Source organism: Dermacentor andersoni, chromosome 2, assembly GCF_023375885.2.
Source record: "Dermacentor andersoni chromosome 2, qqDerAnde1_hic_scaffold, whole genome shotgun sequence".
NCBI lineage: Eukaryota > Metazoa > Arthropoda > Arachnida > Ixodida > Ixodidae > Dermacentor > Dermacentor andersoni.
In genome coordinates, this window is record NC_092815.1 from 136,444,981 (window position 1) to 136,465,725 (window position 20,745).

Consider the following 20,745-nt stretch of genomic DNA (forward strand, 5'->3'; position numbering starts at 1 on the left):
CTGTGGACAAGTTCAAAGGATCTAGTCATGGAGTTGCAATAGAGCAAATGGAATGAACTCGGAGATTTTGGAGTTCTTCGCGGACTATTGCTTGAACAAGTGGTACCGCGGGCAAGCTGTTGGAATCACTGACGCGCGCACAAAGCGCAGCAGGTGACACTGCTTCGATTTCGCGCCGAACAATTCGTGTCACTTCTTCTGAAGTGGGCGGTCGCTGCGTTCTGCTATCCTCGCATGAGGAAGTCGCAGCTGTGTTCGGCAAGTGGGCGAACAACGTTGGCAACGTTGCCGTTCAGAACATGCCCGACCTTGTCCGACTCGCACATGTCACTGTCAGCCTTGCGGCACAGAGCGAGCACGTCCTGTATATATAGGCGACGTATGATTCCGTGGACGTTTGCACACGAGTCGCCAGGTATTTCTTAGCGGCATTCTTCCGCCCGAGTGGACGGCCAAACAAGTCCTTCAGCTTCTGCTTACAGGTTTCCCAGTCTGTAAGCTCATCTTCGTGGTTGTCAAACCACACACTCGCCGTGCCTTGCAAGTAGAACATTAAGTTGGCCGGCATTACGGTTGCGTCCCACCTGTTGTCGGTACTCACACGCTCTTACATGGCGATCCAATCTTCCACGTCGACATTATCGGTGCCGCAGAACGTTCCTGGATCTTTCGGATACGCCAGGACAATGGCTGGGGTTGTTGTCTCTGGCGCAGGTACAGCCTCTTCAGTCATGATGTTAATACCGAGGCGAAGACCGCTGAGGAGCTCCGTGATCTCTTGGGAATAATCCGCACCTCCACCAAAATGACACAGGGCAGATATATAGTCAAGCGAAAGTGTAGCAACGCTGGATACACAAGATGATGGCTGCCCGAAACAGCCGCACGCTTGCTTCGCCAAATCCTCGTCTTTGTTCTAGTCACAGTATGCCACACTGCCCTGCAACAATATCTTACTTTTCAGGCGACGAAGTGTAGGCGAAATAAGTAAAGCACCTGTGTTCTCTTTTGCGGGCGCTCAAACGTAAACTACATAGAGTCAATGTCATTGCATTTGGCTACACGGATGTCACGAATATAGCGAAAGTGTAACTTGATGTTGACGAATAACAATGCGCATATTGTGCCCTATAGTCTGTAATGGATACATGGCGCATTAGACGTACCCGTGCAGTCGCAACATTAAACGTTCCCGAGCAGTCGCAAAAGTTACTAGTCAGGCTGTTAAAGCTAGTAAGTTATAGAACTATAATAAAACACGTCTAAAATAAAATATGTCTGTGCGCTGCTGCATTGAAAAGTCTAAGAGAAGACCGCTTGCACTCTGAACGTGCTGCTCATGGGTGACACATTTGCTAATGCATACACAAACGGCGACTCGCAAGCCAATAGTTTAAACAAAGTCGAGGAGCGTCACATCTTTATGAGGCCATATAGCTTCTGCTTTAATTCGCTATCGCCGGCTGAAAGCAAATAGTCTTTCCGGTCACGCGAAGCGAGCTATCCTCGATCTCGAACGCATGCCTAAGCACGGACGCAATAACCGTAAAAAACCGAGAGACGAGACGCGGTCACACCCTCGTACTGAGCACTACTCGAGAATACTGTATACCCAAAGCCACAGCCCACATACGAACTCACGACGTACGCAGCCGATCTGAATGGATGAGGGCACGCCCTTTCACTTCCTGCCCCGTTTCGTCACCACGTGGCCGGTGCACGGTTTCGTGACAACGCGCACGGACGGGCTTGCGCGGCCAGTCTGAGCGGGCGCCACTGTCATCGCCGGCGCACGCCGCCAGGTCACGGCACAGTGGGGCCGGAAGACGCACAAGTGGACCGTCAATCGCGGCCTTCTGCTTTTGTTTGGATGCGCGCACTGAGCGAAGGGCACGACCGGCGAATTACCGGAGCGGGAGCCGCGGCGTATACGATGCCACCACTGCGACCACGCGCCACGTGACCCGGCCGTAGCTCGAAAACTGAGTGCGCGCGTAAACGCAGACAACGGTGCGTCCGGCGGAACGACGGGCCCGCAGAGACAAAAGAAATTGAATTAACGGACGCGGCACCACCCCTTTCCGGCGAGTGTACGGAAAGCCCGTATAGGAGGGAGACAAGAGAAAGAAATAGCAGACGGCGTTGAGTGCAACGGCACGAATCATGCCGGGCGAGACGCGCCGCCCAGACGCATTGTCGGCATCGCTGCAACAACGTTTTGCTGCAAACAATGCGCACGCAACAATGCGTATACGGGCGCCAGACACAAACGGTTCACGGGCGCGGCAACGATACCGCAGGAGGCCAGCTAGCGGAGAAGCGCTCGACAAAGGGTAAAGGGGACGTTGCGGTCGTAACGGGGCCCGCCGTCGCAACTGGAAGCCGACGTGGGACAAGTCACAGGGCGCACGCAGCAGTGGGAAATCTTAGCGCAGGCGCCGTTGGGGCTCCCAAAACGGCTGTGCATGTACTGCTCGTGTGGGAAGGAGATCGCTCATACGCGGAAGGACCACAAGGCGGCTCCTTTCTACGCACATGTCACCTCCGTCGGAGGAGACCCTAAAAAGAAAGAAAGAAAACGAAAGAAAAAATTGAAAAGAAATACGGAGACTAACGCCGACTAAGCACTGAAAGGTTATTAAAGCAGTACTAATTGTATGTACACTTACAGCGGCGTAATCGGAGGCAGTTTCGCAGTAGCGACAGCACAGACGTAAAAGAACGAAGAAGTACAGACCGAAAAAGCGCGCCCTGCAGTGTAGCTTTCTTTCCCTCTGTGTTTCCTCTGTCTCACCTGTCACATACCAATGGAAACATACCGACTAGTCCAGCTTCCCACCTTGCTAAAGCCAGAAAGCCTGACAGGGCCAGCTTACATACCGAGTAACTCCCAAGATGCACATAAACGTTGCGCTGTTGGATCAAAATCCTCAAAGCGCTCGGTTAATTCACGATTTAACAATATAGCTATGCGTGGTATGAGATCAGAATGCCGATCCGCGTAGAGACCGCAGAAGCCTCCACCCTCTCTCAGCAGCATTCGAACCACGGCATCCTACAGTATATACGCTTAGGAATCGCACCCGAGAGTGTAAGTACAGCACAGTCTAAAGTGTTTTCACGCGGCCTTTTCGTCCGAGCGAATGCACCCTTCCTTCTTTCCTTCGCGACGTTCTCTACTGAAAAGCTTTTCGGTGCCATTCAGGAGACCTCACAGTTCCGAGTCACCGCCGAGGCGCACAGGCACTCACAAAGCGCGAGCTTATCGCTTCATTTTACGCGATAGCAATCTCTATACGACTCGCTTTAAAACCGCCGCCATATGTTCGCCCTAATGCTCCCGCTTCCCCATTAGGCCTTTGTATACCGCAGATTCGCTTAAAACGCGGGGGCGCCAGATAACTCTCCGCGCGCGCCTATAGCGTTATCCTCGGCTGCATATATACATACGCAGTGAAGATACCGGGTCGCCCAAAGGGGGACTTCCTTCGCCGCAATAAGCTCGTTCGTGTTGTTATTAAAGCCTCGTCCACAGAGGCTCGGCGAAAAGGAGCAGGTCGCTAACGGTCCACCGCATGCGCGGCGCCGCGTCAAACGGAGCGGAATGGGACGGCTCTCGTCGCACTCCATCGGCGTTCATTACCTCGGCCAAAGCGCGACCAATGGATCTGGCACACTTTCAATTCAAGAAAAAAGCCGGCCGCGCGATCACCGCGTCCCGCCCGCCCGAAGAGCCTCGGTCGGTATCCCCTGGCCTTGTTTCGGCCAGTGCGCGCCCCTGCCAGAACTGAGGCTCTGTTTTTATCGCATCTTTTTATTTTACCGCCTGGCTCGTCTTACGTAAACTTAAATGCAACCCCCACCCCCGTCCGCACGCACGAGAACGCCCCGTGCACGGTGCAGGCGACCACTTCCCGTGCAGTCCCTCTCTGTCCGTGCGGTTTACTTTGGGTTGTTATTCGTTTTCACTTTAAGTTCAATCTATGCCGGATGTTTACTTTCAGCACTGGTAAAACAGCTCGTTAGGGCTAAGCGGCGATGCAGTACAAGGAAACGAAAAAAGAAGAAAGAAACGGGGAGGGGGGGGGGGGGGGGGCGGAGTGGTAGAGGCCGCGAAGAGCGCGCCACGATTTAAGTTCGGCTCCCACCGACGGCGAGACTACGCCTTTCTTTTACTTTCACTCCTCCTTTCCTTCGTTGGCGATGTGAAGATTGTCGCACACTTACGCGGCTCAGAGACAGAGTGAGTGTGCGTGTGAGCACGTGCGTGTGTGGGTGCGTGCGTGTGGTTCATACACGGGTAAAACACAGACGCATATACGTATGTGAAGTTCCGCGGCCAAACTTCTCACCCTTGTCGCAGCCATATCAGTAAAACCAGAAGTATGTGATGTGCAATTCCTGAGGCCTTGTCAGCGGTCCAGCTGCTAACAAATAACAGCGTATAGTCCCCATTGGCGCTTGTGGTGTGTTCTCTTTCTTCTGCCAGTCGACGTTCTTGCGCTGCTCTTAACTTAAAAAGAAAGAGAGAAAAAAAGAACCCAGCGTATAGAACTTTATAAGTTAAAGAAGCCCATATACCGAGCCACGGTTTCGCAAATGAGCCCTCGCGTCTGTGCTAGCTTATATAGCTCGGTCACTGTCGCGTCAACCGCATCTATGAATCACGATTCCATGCAATAACAGAGAGAGAGAGAGAGCTCGTAAAACACTGTTAGAGTCCAGTTGGCCAGTATATACGCCACAAAACATACTCGCCTACGCTATTTTTAGGGTAAAACAAGAAAAATGAAAGGTTGTAAACCTGTACGACGCTGCTGTGTCGGCCACGTCGTCAATATACGGCGGCGAGTCAATCGATATCGCCGCGTTATGATACTCGCGGGAAGTGGAGCGGGGCCTGCAGGGCAGACGTGGTGGTGGCTGCGCTATTGTCGTTTCTCTTGTTCGGCAGGAAGCACGGGGAAAATAAAAGGGGGGCGAGGCGGTGGAACGAGGCCGGATAAGCACGCGTTAAACAGCACTCGCATACGTGTGATGGCCACGCCGAGGAAAAAAAAAAAAAAAAACAAAGGAAAGAAAGAGACAGAGCCCACGCAATCGCCGGCAATCGGCTAAAAGCAAGCCGTCCCAGCGAGGCGTTGCAAACGGGGCCCGGATGTGAAGAGGGAAGGGAGCGCAGCGAGGTGGCGTGCGCGCACGCGGGCGACTCTGCGGGCGAGGTGTAGTTAGCTTCCGAATGAGGCGCGTTAACTCATTTGTCACGCCCGGTACACAAAGTGCACTAAGGTAAATTCACTCTACTTTTGGCACAGACATCCGCACTCTACAGCCTTTAGAGCTAGCTCTCGTACGCCGCGATGCAGCACAAATAGATAGCAGTACTAAAGCAGGTGCACTACAGAGGTTCAGGTATTAAAAGTTATTTCACTCACTCACTACAGAGGTTCTCGATGCCGCGACGAAGACTGCGCGACTTATACAGGCCTCGCTAAGTATAACCGAACACGGGGAATTAAACATGCCACTAGAGCGGTCGCCAAATATTGCCCTCAATGCGAATATACGTACCTCTTCGATCCTTCTAATTTATTCGCTGTAGAAGATACGGTGTCGCACGCGTGGAGAGTTTGTCCAGTTTGTTGCCTTCCGTTACATCATATTCATTTAAAGGGTTCAGGCAGCGAGACTTTTCCAGTACAACGCAAAGTCTATGCGACGGCCTGACAAGCGGACTCGTAGCAATGTCCAGGTCGAGCTTGCACCACCAGCTACGGCCGCAGGTGGGGCGGGCGCGGCGGGCGGTGGTTGCGCTGATGGACTTCTGCACTGAGGAGTCTGCTCACCGTCGAGAGAAGACCACATTCTCTGCACCCGATCCTAAGGCCACTTCCTCCACCGAAGTTTAATGCTAGTACTACTCAAGATGAATGCTTCCATCCTTATGCTTCTTAAAAGGAGCTACCTCTAGGTGTATCTCATTGATGATCACTGGCTCAACCATCTTGAATATCTGAGCGTTTTCTTGAGCTCAACCAATGATCATGGAGGTACGTAAATTTCAATGCCTTCCCGGAGAGTAATTTACTGCAGCTGCATACACATAATATTTATGAAGGTGTGCACACACCTTCATACATATTTATGAAGGTGTGTGCGCCATATGTTCTCCGCTTTCTCGCTTTACATTATAACATGATCATCTCAGAAGCGCGTATTCTCGCGAGATCAAAATTACCGCTACCATGAAAGACCCGGGCGCCCTGCAGAGAACATAAATAATGCGCATGTTTAATTCCTGAATATATATATATATATATATATATATATATATATATATATATATATATATATATATATATATATATATATATATATATAGCCGCGAATGTTAGCAATGAAATAAAAAAAAATTGTGCGTATTCACCACCGAGTTTGAAATTTTGGTGAGCAATGTTGGGTTTTTATGCGGAAACATCATCTATACGCCTTTCCATTCAAGGAAGCTTGCATTTACTGCGAAGAAATTCCGTTTTCTTTCTCGGATTCCTGTGCTCCAAATAAATTTGCGGTTCGAGACACCTAAGAACATTCACGGTTTACCACTACAATCGTAAACGTACGCCCGTATGCCCCGGCAAACAATAAACAATTGAATTGAATTTGATTTGCCGAGGTAAGGCGATTGCAAGAGATAAAGGAGAAGCATCTGGATCCGTAGAATCATGTCATGGATCCATGTATAAGAAGGTGGCTCTTACGTGCTTACTTCGTAATTATAAGCCGTCACTCTCCCTATCTGCGTTTCGCTTGTTAGATCCGCTTTGACTGAATTAAATCTCCCGTCACTAGGGAATTTCACTAACACGAAGCCTGCCGTCAAAGCCCTCGATAAGCAAGGGAGGATTGAAAGCGCACAGTCATTTTTCCAGCTCACGCACTTCCCGAGACACGTTTCCTTTTTTTATCTATAAATTCCTGTTCGCAGTGAAAGGCACAGACATAAACTCCCTATAGTGCTCTTTTCCCTCACCTATTCTTCGGTAAATGTTCACAGTTTTCCATCGAGACACGTTATTATGGACGACTCGCTTTGTGAAAAACACCGTTCAGGATACCAGAGTGTCCATATTGGCGAGGCACATCAAGCCACTTTAGAGGACCGTTACTCCGCGGTAACTCGCTCCTAAGATAAATACGGGCCCCTACATAGCAGCTGCGGAGCAGTGAGCTGCGCGCACGCGGCAAGGCTCGGAGCTTTGGCTGGCGCACATTTCGTCCGGAGACGGCCGGTTGCCCCCCCCCCTCCTCCTCCTCCTCCTCTGCGGCTCTTCCGACAGGCAACCCGCGGCGGAGACTCGAAATTATTCACGACGCGGCCTCAGCTGGCCATTAAATATTCGCCACCACACGCTGGCACCCACGCACTTAGCGCCCGCGCCGCGCCGACGTCTCCTTTCGCGTTTCACCGCAGATGCCGCCGTTTCCACGCCCAACTGCGTGCTTTCAACAAATTCTCCTTGAGAGGACAAAAAAAAAGAAAGCTGCTTCGCCACGCTTATACACACCGCGTATGCGCGCTATAATAATAACGCTGCGAGGGGAGGATGCCGAACGCAATTTAAGCTACGCTCGCATTGGGCGGATTTGCCCGTTAGTCTGAAGTGATATAGGCCGCCAGTCGATTCGTGAAACTTGTCTGGCGTAAGTGACAGCAGCGCCAGACCCAGATAGCCCAGTGATTGCAAGAAGCACATCACAGTTCTTTTTTTTTTTTGTTATAGGAGATGCTACTCGCGTTCACGGTGCCATCTATAGCCGTCGTTACGGGTACAGTATAGAACCCCGCATACTGTGCGTCACTATAGCCAGGAGGCGATGCTACAACATACGGTGGCGAAGGCCCGTGAAATACGCGTTCTAACGCTGCCGTCGATCGGCCAAGGCTTCGTTTATCGAGTTCAAGAACGCTATAACAAGGGCGTGCGCCTGATGCTGTTTAACAGTCCACGCAGCTGGTGTCGGCAGCAGTCGTAGTAAAGCAGAAACTGCCACAACGTCAATCTGGCCAGTGCGTGGCACCTACATGGGTCGTGACTAGCGAGAGCCGCGGCTTCTACGCTGCTTGGCTAGCTATACTATAGGCTGCAAGCGCTCTCAGTGGCTGGCCCCTAACGAGTCGTATGCGCATGAAACACTCTGCGCGTCGGGGCCCAGACCTGCAGAGCCGCTCGTAAGCAGGAATCGTTCGTAATAAGGATGGGTACTACCACCAGCGAATCGTAGCAGCTGTAATGAAGAAGATGTGCTTCCGGTCGTGTTTTGAAATAGCAGGGAGAACAACGGCAAATCGTTCTTACGAAGGAAAAGCACTTCTCAAAAGAACAAAAAAAAAAAAAAAGGCAGGAGCTCTTAAAAATTGTGCCGCTGGTTCTTGATTATTACGTGAAAGAAATTGACGAGCTGCACGAATGGCAGGATGACTAACGGGGGAACTAAAGAAAGGAAAAAGAAAACAAATGCGACCACCTTTTCCTTATTTAGAGATACCAGTTCAGTAGTGCGCAGGTGACACAAACATCCCTACACGGCTGCTCCCATCTAGCCACCTATAAAAGAGCCACCGCGATATTGCAGTTTAATACGAGTGTTTAGTAACAAGAAACATGCCCATTATAAGGCTCCTTTTTGTCGATCATTACAATTAGGGACGTTATTAGGGACCCAGCGCCCTTTCAAAATGAAATACCGGGGCCGGAATTACAGGTGGATTCATACTTTCAATTTCGTGCGACGTAATTCCCGTCACGAGATTTCATTGGAGCGGCAGGCATCCTGTAAACCGGCTTATCCAATCAACGAGCCCTGTAACTTATATATCCTGAAGTGATCCATCGAGAATACGGCTCCAAGAGCCCAGAAGAGGGTGAACTCCTGCTGTACGGAGCAGATGATGCCCAAGCAGGCAGGTAAAAACTCACCTCCATCTCAACGGGTGATCCCCCAGTGGCAATATTGCGGCAGATGCCTCAGCTGGCTATCTTCCTACAATCCCACCAAGCGCGGGAGCGTATGACACCCTTTCCCGTAGACTCGTCGTCGTCGTACATCGGCGTCGAACCTCATCACAGAGTTCGCGTTGGCGGGGGCACATCGTGGAGAATGACACGCGGGCGTACCAAGGCAGCAGTCAGCACTGCCTTAATCGCAGGAGAACACCACAAAACAGACGTCAACGTACGTGCGTGCTCGAACACAGCAAACGCACTTGCCGAACGGGGCTTCCGAAAGAGTCAGCGTCTCCGCACAACTACGCTTCCGTCGCGCTGCCGCACTTTCGGTTTCCGCTGACGAAACAACATGCTCCTCCAGATCGCCTGGCAGATAGATCAATCGGGCAGGCAACGGGACGCCAGGCGAACAGAGTAGTACACAAGTGCCGTTTCCGACGGCCCACTGGCGTGGGCAGAACTGCTTCTCGAGCAATTCGCGACCAACGACGTAGCGCAGACGAAGGGAGCGGCGAACACAAAACAAGCGAAAGGGTCGTCTCCAGCTGTTTAGCGCTCGACGCAGAGACGCAGGCGCGCTTTCTTTCCGCGCGGTGTCCGGCGAAGCGCAACGCGGCGGCGTTGCCGTCGGTGGCGCCACAAACGCGACTACGGCCGCCGACCGTCGCGGGGCCATTCGCGGCGCGGTTGAGCGGCGCCGACGATAGATGGGGCTTGCGCCGAAATAGCGGCCAGAGCGTGGCCTGCGGGCGCCATCTGGAACCGCCTCAGAGAACCAACCGACAGCGACAGGAATGCACTTAACCGGCAGCCAGCTGTCACGAATTGAACAAGACGGCAATTATTCCGCGTGCTCCACGAAATGGGGTACACTCTACTTCAAAGCTGCGACGAACCTCTTCGGGCGTGCGGACGAATGTTTCGCACTGAAAGAAGCGAACCGCGCACCGTACACTACGTGACACGAGTCGAAAGTCGCATCGTGTGTTTGTGGCATGCACGAGCAGTCTCCACGAACTCGCAGTGCTCTCACCAGGTGGCTTAGTTGTCTCGGTGATTGTTACAGGAGGCGCGCGCTTTAACTGTGAGAACAGCACGACGGGCCGTCTGTTTATTTCAGAAATCATATCGGATTATGATAACTAAAACTAAACAAATAAAAAGGAGCCATTTATAAAGAGCCAATGTAACATAACCACCACCCGAAATAACTACTAGATTTCTAAGTAAAGAATACAGTTAAAAAACAAAAGAGACGGAAAGAACAAAACAAAACGATGGGTAAGACACAACAAACTCTTATAGCTACAGCGCTTGAAGAACTTACACTACAGCCTTTAAAAGCTATGTTAGTTTAAAAGAAACAAGCATTTACATAAACATGTGCGTACCCTACTTTCGAGAATGTCGCAAACGGAAGCAGACAAACATTCAGACGGTCACTGCACTGTTGCAAGACAAGACTGCACTGCCATGTCTGAAGAGCAAAATTACAAAAGACAGTTGGCGAGTTTTAGCATAACCTACAAGTCTATGCTTCAGCACAGGTACTAGCGTCGATGCATACCGGATTACAGGAACATACCGACGGGCACTACACCAACATCTGTACCTAGATAGCTTAGAAAAAATGCATAAACATCGAAAAAGTACTGTTGTTCAGTGCGTGTACTTGTGCGTGTGTGCGTGCGCGTGTGCGCGTGTGTGTGCGCGCGCGCGTGTGTGTGTGTTAATGTAGAAATTCTAACAACTGCATACTATTCGTGAAGACATCTTTCAGTTAACGTAATCTGCCTATCTTTCCTCTCTTACCTCCATTCCTTCTCAATTAAAAGGCTGTCGCGACTTGCACTAATGTTGCTAAAATTTTCGTAGTCTAATCAATAGCCAAATTCGCCGCACTTTTAGTTAATAACTAGAAAACAGACATCAGTACGGGCACCTGACTCAATTAGTGTTAAAAACGACCCGAATCAAGTGCATCTGAAGTCCTTTTCAGGCATTATTGTTGCTTTTTGGGTCTAAAAATACGACCTAAGTAAATCTCAGCTCGCAAAACAACATTCCGGTTCTGGCGTTTGCCAAGGCACCTTAAAGCTCAACCCGGCTGATACATCGGCCATTCAGTCGCAAACGGAAGGTCATCAATTTGAGAATTTAAACGCAACTGAATGAAAGAAATGACGACGAAAATAAAAAAAAAACAATGCGCAGTTTTTTCTAGTTTCTTACAGTTCTCAGTTATATTACAAATATCTTGGATATTTTACCGAAACTATACGCGCACAATCGGCACCGTTAACATATCCGCTCACTGAATTAAGCAGAAATAAAACGAAAACAATATAAAACTGACAGACAACAGAACTATTCACGATATAGAGCGTCAGCTGTGATGAGTCATCGTTTTATTTAAGTACAGGAAGAGCGCACAACTTCAGAACAGTCGTTGAATTTCCTCCGTTCAGCCCTTACAAACAAAACCTTCGCGACTGTTAAACCTTAAGCTTGTTATACCTATCGAAAATCCCGACCCGGTGCCCGACATAAGCCGGTGAAAGCAGATAACCGCTAGTTCATTTCCCGTCGCTGCCGCGTTGGTCTGTAAAGCGTACTTCTCTGCAAGCGTACCATTGATGCGGCGAAGCTGCTTTCGTTCCCTCTGGCACAAATCTGTTGTCTGAAACTTCTGATTTCAACGATGTTATTAGAGTTTGTTTGTAAATAGAAAACAAATGCTGCACTGACCAGCGTCATTTTAAAGCGATTACAGTGATCACTGTGATACATGGGTATAAGAGACGAATGCCTGGGAGCTTTCCTTTTCTTTTTCTTTTTTTCTTTAAGCTTTTAAACTTAGCTAAAGTTTAGCATCTAAACGCGACAGAAACAAAGACAGCTCCCACCCGGTTACCCTTATAATTCAGCAAGTTGAAGCTGAAACTTAGTTTTAGCAAGAACACTTCTGAACCAACGAAGGCTGCTTGCAAGTGTGGATGCGCAAAGATACACATTTGGAACGCAGCCTTACGATAAGTGTTCTGTACTGGCAAACACAAAACCTACTATTCACCTTCCGAGTATCGAATCTTTATTAAATATATTGCGGAAACCTACCAAATTGATCGGCCGCCCAGTGAAAGTCATTTATGACGAAGCTTTTATTGGGTTTTTCACAAATGCTGATCACAGAACGCTGGGGGCCACATAAGGAAAGCTCAATGCATACCTCGCCATTTGATTTCTGACTTTGAAAACTGTGAAGAAAGCTGAAACACATCAAGACCTACGAATACGTCCCTGACTTAAGAAGTGCATTTCACTGACACACAGAACAAAGTACAGCGTACATCCCTTTCATTGGATGCTGCCTGCTTAGGCATCCAAATATTTCAGAAATTAGGAAATTACGGCGATACCCCTTAAGGGGAGCTTCGGAGCATATTTGTTTTGTGCTCTTCTCTGAAGGGTAATTGATATGTACGTTGGTGGGTAGGCGATTCTCAAACGACTGCTACACACAACAAAACCAGGTTTTGCGAAGAAACCCCCCCCCAAAAAAAGGAGTAAGCCTTTTGTAGTCACAGTCCCACACAATTCACGGGTTAATCGTAAGAGCCACGATTAAATCCTAAATTCGCTATACTAGTTATAGCGCAACGAGCATCTCTGTACAGCGCATGCGTATGAGCAGTTTTTATTTAAACATTCTTTGCAGGAGCATGAATAAGGGCATGCGGTTGAAACGTTGCTCCAAGCTAATTGATTCTCTATACGCTCTGGCACGAGTCTTTAAATTTGGCTTGTACAATTTTAAGTCGTCAATAAACGCCGGCAATCACAGTTATGCACGCTGGCACAGCCCTCGGAGTGAGCGCGGGGCGTCACGTGATTTCAGCACAACCGAACAGAACGCAGTGCTTGCGCGACTTCCCGGCAACATGTCTCGGACACTACGCGGACACACACACATTTGAGGTTGACTTTGGTGTTTGATCATACGGACGCTGAATAGACCTGCAAATGTTCTTCGCAGTTTCTTTCCGAATACTTTTCTAGCTGGGCGGATGCGCACTGTAATGCATGAAAGAACCTTGCTAAAGTTAAATTTTTTGAGACACGAAACAAGACGAGACGTGGGCGGTATTATTTGTGCGCAGCAAGCAAGCGCAACGGTCACCTTCTAAAGAAAGTAGATAAGCAGCAATAAAAGTCATAGGTAGAACATTGCTTTACCTCTATAGGATATTAGTGGCTGATGTGATCGGCTCGGTCCTCGTACATAAAACATTAGCCTGTGGATCTTCATGTCGCATATTTTAGCGATAACACAAGAATACTGAGTACCTGTCTGCTCTAACGGTGAGAAAGAAAATGCAAACGTCATGACAGTGCTTTATGAGAACAGCACTGAGATACGACGGTCACTTAAAAAAAGAAAAGAGACAAACGTCGTGAAGCGCAAGCTGCGAATGCTGGCATGGAAATAGCGGCAAATACTCGAATCAACGACGGAGAACCGACTCACCTTATGGTGCAGCAGTGCGTCGCAGTCCAATGAACCGTTGCACTCGGAGAATGACTTGGGCATCCAGAGATAACCGTTTGTGACGTTACCGTTCACCGCGAAGCAACGACTTTCAGCCGAAAGCGACGACGACCTGGTGGGCGACTGCGGACCCACCGTGGGCAACGAAGGCGCGGACGACGACCTCTGGTCCCAGCTGGTCACGCGCACAACGACACTCACCCCGTTGCTTTCGGAGATGGTGCTGCTAGACGACGTAGACGACGAGGAGGAGGACTGTGACGACTGCATCAACGTACAGTCCAGGTCCTCATATTGCTCAGCGGGGACCCTGCTCGCAGCGCTAGAGGAAGAGTTCTCGTCCCGCTCCTCAATGTCCGACATCCACACCTTGGGCGATATTGCGACCGGCGGCTGACCGGTGCTCTTTCTGCGGTACGGCGACCGCGTCGGCGAGAAACCCGCGGGTTGAGGGTGATGCGGCTGCTGTTGCTGCTGGTGGCGTTGCAGAAGAGGCGAGCCCTGGTGAACGTACAACTGCGCGTGAGCCGGAGAAGAACATCCGCCGTTAATCAGCCTCGGTGACCGGTACGTTGCGGGAGAGCCATTGGGTGTCGACTCCCCAGCGAGACCGGCGGCGGAGTTTGACTTTCGGACCCGCGGCGAGGCGCGAACATCGTCCGAACCGACTTCCGCCGCGTCCTCCGTGGAATGCGACCGCATGGTGACCATCACTTTGCCGTTGGAGGCCCTGCCAACCGACAGGCTGCCGGGACAGGCGGAACTTTGCGACGGCGCGGTTCTCGCGGCGACGCCACACGCCGAAGGCAGCAGGTGCGAGGTGCTGTCGCGAACCTCGCGCACCGGCGACTGGAGCGCCGCCGCCACGGGCTCCTCGCACGTGTCCTTGCGCAGGCTGTCGAACCAGGTCTCGGCCGCGCCGATCGCTAGTCCGCTCCTGGACTGCGGTTCGTTCGTCAGCCGACCGGGCAGCTTGGACTCCGCGAACATGGCGAGTTCGTTGAGAAGCCTCGCGGACTCGCGGCTAGTGTTGCCAACCCACCGGGACAGCGTCGATTCCGTCAGTTGCGGCGGCGGTGGGGCTTTGAAACCAGACTGGTCGGTGATGTCGCGGTCCTTGAACATGCCGGGAGGCGAGATGCACGTGTTGGCCAACAACAAGGCGTCCACGACGGGGTCGCCGGTCGGCGGAGGAGGAGGCCTCGACTGTACGCCTCGCCAAGGAGATAGCGGGAGCACGTCCGCCGGTCTCACGTCCTTTCGTGGCACGGGCTTCGGGGAGAACGTGCAAGCAGTGGAAGGCAACTTGGCAGAGGTGGAACCGTTGAGAAGCGTAGCTCGGTCCCCGTTAAGATTGGTGTTCTGGCACGGCGGAGGGGGAACCTGCCGTCGGGAGACCACGGGCTGTCTCGGTTTTGGCACGATTTCGGGCACGGGTTCCTGAGAACTCTTGGGCGGTAGCGTCGGTGGCCTGCAGCACGGAGGCGGCGGCGCCACTGTAACGGCACTTACGGCGGAGTCCCGACCAGGACCATTCACTCCAGAAGTAACTCTGCCATCACAACCCTTTGTTCCGTTGAGCAGCACGGTGGACACGCGAACGGGAGAAGAGACCGCGTTGCTGCACTCCTGCAGCGGTTCCGCGAACTTGACGCCATTCTTGGCTGGCTTCGAGCGCTCTTCGGACGCCTTGGGCCGAGTCCGGGGCAAAGTCATTTGCGAAGCTTTCGGACCTGTCGACCACCGATGAATGGACGAGTTTCGAATCACGGGGATCGTGACGGGTTTGACGGGCATCTTCTCGGACACCGAGGCCGCTTTTCTGAACACCAATGACGACGACGACGACGGCTGGACGTGCACGTCTCGCGAATTTATCGAATGAGACCTCGGCGGCGGCTGGCGTCTGGTCGCAGGCGCAACGACGATCGGCTGCTGCTGCGGCGCTCTCCTCGCGCGGGCGTCGACGACGACGTGCGAGCGCACATCCTCCTGTTGGCCGCCGCTCCCGACTGGCATTTTGCGAGTCCTCGGCTTCGGTATTGCCGAATGCTGCGACGTACCACTCGTACTCACCACTCTCAGTTCGCGCGCGGCAAAGTCCCCGCTCGTGGGGTGCAGCGAGTAGACGACGGGCGGCTCGCGAAGCCTGGGTCTCGACGCCGCCTGCAGGTCGACCTGGATGACCTTGGCCTCCTCCGCCTTTCCCGGTGGGTGCGACGACAGCGACGAGGACAGCGGCGGCTTCGTCTCACACTCGTGCCTGCAGTACGACGTCGCTCGTGCCTGCAGGGAGCCGGACCGGGCGACCCTCTTGGAGTTGCTTCTGCGGCCGGCGTCGACGCATCCCGCGGCGGCAGGCTGCGGCAGCACCCGCGACATGTCGCCGTGCGTGTGAGACGCGTCGCTCACCGCCGCAGCAGCGGCTGGTGCGTTCTGTTGGGCGCCTCCGGTTGACGATCCCGGCGCGGGCCACGCATGACCGGCCGCCGGTGGCCGTTCCGTGCGGCTGGCTCGGTGGTCCGCGGCAGCGGGGCAGGCGTCATCCGACGCTGCGGCTCCCTGCTGCTCGCCAAAGGGCGGAACGCGCCGCCGGGGGCTGTGGGCGCTGCACTCGCAGCGCGTGGGCGGAGGTGTGGACAGCAGCACGGGCACCGGCTCCGGCGGCAAGTGCGGCGCCGCCGCCGTGGGCTGCTGCTGCTGCTGCTGCTGGGGCTGCGATGGTTGCGGCAACGGCGGGTCAGCGTTCCCGGCAGCCGGCATGGACGTTCGCGGCCGGTACGTGCCGAACACGAGGTGCTCGATGTTGGTGTAGCCGGGGTCCAGCCGCAGGTCGATGGCGCCCCGCTTGGAGCCGGGCTTCTTACGCACCTTGATGTTGTCGGCGAGCCGGAGAAGCCGGTTGCGGTTCCGGGCGATGCTGTCCAGCGTCGCCTGGTCCACGGCGTGCGCCGACGACGACATGGTGACGGTCAGCCCCGCCTGCGACAATGAAAAAAAAAAAAGGAAGCGATGAAGTCGGCAGTCGGGACTCGAGCGAACTCGGGAAAAAGCGAGGAAGGAATGAAAAAACAAAAAAAAGGTATTTAGAAAAACAACGGCGAAGTATAGTGATGGATCGCAGTGAAGCTCTACACAACCAGAGGCGTTTAATGGGCCTTTGGTAATGTATTTCCTTTCGTATTTTTTTACGCACTTCGTTGTGCTCCGAGCATATATACGCTGCGCTGCACGCCTCATTGCCCGCTTGGCTATCGAAACTCGAGGTTAGTCGTCACGACAGAAACCATATAGAGGCGACAACACGCTAGCTATGATGGATTGCCACCAAGCACAAGAAATGGCGTGCGTGTGCCAATCCCTTTGTCTTATTATTTTAGACTTCCTTCAGTAACTTTATAGGTTCAATAGCGGTGTAGGAAGGGCACTATATAGCTGTATAGGAGCACACCACTGCTGAAACCCCGAACGAGGTGCTCGCGTGGTACTGATATATACACGTATTTTTTTTTTTTCGCCGCCATTCGTTTCCTGCCAATGTTTGCCCAACTCTGCGACAGGCCGACAAACTGCAGGGTGAGATTCAAGGAAAAATAAGCCGCTGAGTTAGCAATTTAATCACACTACACGCATTCACTTCCAGAGGAAAAAAAAAACACACGCAACAAAACCGTAAAAGCAAAATATAACGACTGCGAAATATAATCTGTACAAGAAAGATGAGAGCGAATCGAACCGCTTGAAAGGATCGGAAAGCTTGGGCGAGTCGCTGGCTGCGGCTCACTTAGCCTTTCGAAGCACGACGAGGGAACACGAACTATGTGGAAGCGCGCGTAATTGTCATTCGTCACTGTGGTCCCTTCGTTCCGCGCTCAGCGCTATAGCTCAAAACAATCTTTCTTAAAAGCCGCGAATGCATTATAACTTTAATAAAGGCACGGTAACAGCGCACTGAATGCATTGAATAGAGCCACAAATTTGAGACGAAAGAAGTAATGCAAACCTTGACAAAAGCAAGGCGAAAGAAGCAGGACAGCGCCTGTCCCTGTGCATCTGGTCTTGCCGTTGTAGAAGTCTGCAATAGCCGCCGTGTCTGCTTAGTCGCTATGGTGTTTTGCTGCTAAACACGAGGTCGCGCGATCGAATCCCGGCCACGGCCGCCGCATTTCGACGGGGGTGAAAAACACGCGTGTACTTAAATTTAGTTGCACGTTAAAGAACCCCAGGTAGTCCAGATTTCCGGAATCCCCCACTACGGCGTGCCTCATAATCAGATCGTGGTTCTGGCGCGTAAAACCTCATAATTTAATTTTAATTTTTTTTACAGTTTGCAATAATTTGTTCCTTGCAAACAAGAACCAATTGGCCCTGCGACGCCGATTAAAGCAAATGATAACAGCACACATTTTTCGCTATAACGAAGAGACAAAAACAACACATGTTAAGAAAAAGAAAAAGAGTTTATTGGTTGGTGTTTATAAAACGGCTTAGTGAAGTAAGCTCAGGTGTAAGAGTTTGAAAACGACTAGCAAGTCAACCAGTGGTTTCAGGAAGCTATGAGAAGCTACAAAACTGCAAGTAGATATAAGCCTTTTGGGCAATATATGTGGGGGAGGTTATGCGTGCTATACGAAAGGTCGCCCAGCCACGTGAGCTTAGATGAGGATTACGAACGGTGTTGTCGCTTCGGAATGCACCCGTTAAGCACGTGCTAAATGCTTTTCGCTCACCAAATATTCTCGCGGAACGCATGAATTTTCGCGCTCACCTACTCTAACGGGCCTGCTACCGTGCAAGGAAAGCAACAGAATTCAGTCTAACTTTCTCATTTCTTTCTTCATTTTTGGGGGAAAAGTAAAGAATGTGATTACCCTACGACGTACCAGAATGATTACTGCTTTATATACATTTTCTCTTATTCACTGCTCACGTTGAAAAGGGTGAAACAGCGCGAGTTCTGCAGTACCTGTGCACGTTTTTTTTGTTCTTTTTTCGAGTTCGGTGCAACGTAGCAAGGCGCTCAGGATGAGCTACAGCGCGAAATCGCACAGAAAAGCGCTCGCGCGTTGCATAGCTCATACTGAGCGCGATAGTCTATTAGTACAGAAGGCGAAGAGTCACAGTGACTGCGCACGTCTTGTATATCAATCACTCCACTCCCCTTTCGCGGCGTCGATGAAACGACCCCGGAATATCGAAACGCTAGTGATAATGTGCTGCTTAGCATAAAGTGCCCAGACAACGGCACAGACATGGTCAACACGCGAGGTCAGCGTTGTTAACGACGGTGGGAGCTCTGCGAGACTACGTTCTAGTCAAGGACGTGTATTCTAAATTGACGATGGACACGTTCCCTACGTTAGGCCAAATATTAAAAAAAAAATAAACAAAGATACGGAAACTAGGAATGCTAACATACACGCAGGCACGGTGAAATAATGCCCTAGTTCCTTTCTACAACGGAAAATTTCCTCACAAACCAGCGAGACTGATTAGCATTATCGTTACCAGTTACCATACATTCACATGAGTATGTATGAGCAGCAAGGCTCTACTTCATCGCCTTCGTTGCTTCGTTGCGCAAGTGTCTTGCGATAAGCGTTCCATTCTCTCACGTGAAATTCCGTACGGGTGCTGATGGAACTGGCTTTTGATGTTCATCGAAACTTCATCGAAACGGAATTTCATGTCACCACCTGTTGCCTGCGCTCACAAGACAACATTTTTATCTTTTTTTTCTTTTCACTCACAAAACACTAACACCAAGAGCTCCCGCGTTGTTTCTAGCGGTTGCAGTGTGCACGCGTGCCCCGCCCCGTAATACCGCGAACACGACCCGCAGTGGCGCACAACATTATCTTTGTTCAGGCCATGGCATATATCGCGCATTAAATTCGATAAAGGACGAGAAATTAAATGGAAGCAAAAGAAAGAAAGAAAGAAAGAATGAAGGAATGAAAGAAAGAAAGAAAGAAAGAAAGAAAGAAAGAAAGAAAGAAAGAAAGAGAGAAAGAAAGGACGAAAATATGGCAGGAAAAGAATTGTCGAGTAGGCACGGATACCCCAAATTCAACAACGTGAGGGCGATTCTCACAAAAAGAATATTTATGTAAGAAAAAGGAATATCGTCCTTTCACGGCATTCCAGTGAACTTTGATTTGCTCTGCTACTGCTCCTTTCACTTTGTTCTCGTTTTCGAGAGAGCCCCCCACGTTTCGGTGTCTGACGAGAAGAATGTGGGGATAACACGTGAAAACAACAAAAGCTTTCAGAAAGAACACTCCCTGTAGTAGAGCAACGCGACCGAAAAAGATTATATCTATATATATATATATATATATATATATATATATATATATATATATATATATATGAAATACAGGAATGAACAGCTCAGAGTGGCGTGAACCCGGCGATAACGCGTCAACAACGGGGGTCGGCGGACACATTCTTCCGTCAACCGTGAACGCAGCTAGCGCAGTGCTCCTATACACCACGCCGCGCAAAAGCATTCGAAGGAGAGAGCGGCAGTGGCACGCAGCCATCCGAAACGTCCTTTCAGTCACCTCGCGAGAGCAAGAAAGCACCAGCGTGCTCTTTCGACCCTCTCTCTATCAGCACCAACCTGCTTGCTAGCGCGCGCGCGCGCGCGCAGGCGCCCCTTTAAAAGACGAAGGCGCGGAACGAGAGGCGCTTAACCTTCCCGCGTCGCGCCGCGCTCTCCAATCTCCGGGGTTCGGTCGACTTTGTCCGGCGCACACAAGCGTGGCGCTTGTCCATTGTCCCCCCCTCGGTCGGTTGCGTGAGCGGAGAAAGTGCGCGGGACGCCGTATAATCACCGGGCGGGGGCGGACCACTGTCGTACGCTGAACCTCGGCAGCAGCGAAGCAGGCGGTGCTGCACCGCCGCCAGGCGAACTCAAACGTTTGGCTCCGCACATCTCCAGCTAGAAATTCCGGTCTGCACGGGTAGGTCGCCGGCAAAACTGTCGGTCACCCCATACTGCCGACGGGGCAATCACGACACCGAAGAAATGTGGTGCTGACAACTCCGAGAACGAACGAGGAACCAGAAGTAAGCGTGAAAAGAGAAGGAAAGAATGAAATGCTCGGAAACTTAGAAAACGTGAGCGGTTCTTTCGTGCCCCCCGCGGTGAAACTGTAATCTGTGAGTTGCGGATATTGT

General features: G+C 51.4%; 1 protein-coding gene across 2 annotated transcripts in view; it reads right to left on the reverse strand.

The window, feature by feature from the left end:
- The window catches only part of RhoGEF3 (Rho guanine nucleotide exchange factor 3), a 435,033-nt gene that overhangs the window by 161,862 nt on the left and 252,426 nt on the right, over positions 1 to 20,745 (reverse strand). The window contains exon 2 of one of the 2 annotated variants that reach the window (XM_050186860.3): positions 13,540 to 16,542. In XM_050186860.3, the coding sequence (XP_050042817.1) occupies positions 13,540 to 16,524 (2,985 nt within the window). In that variant the 5' untranslated portion in view covers positions 16,525 to 16,542. Of the gene's footprint in view, positions 1 to 13,539; positions 16,786 to 20,745 lie in introns of those variants that run through there. The other variant, XM_055076216.2, reaches the window with a different exon arrangement.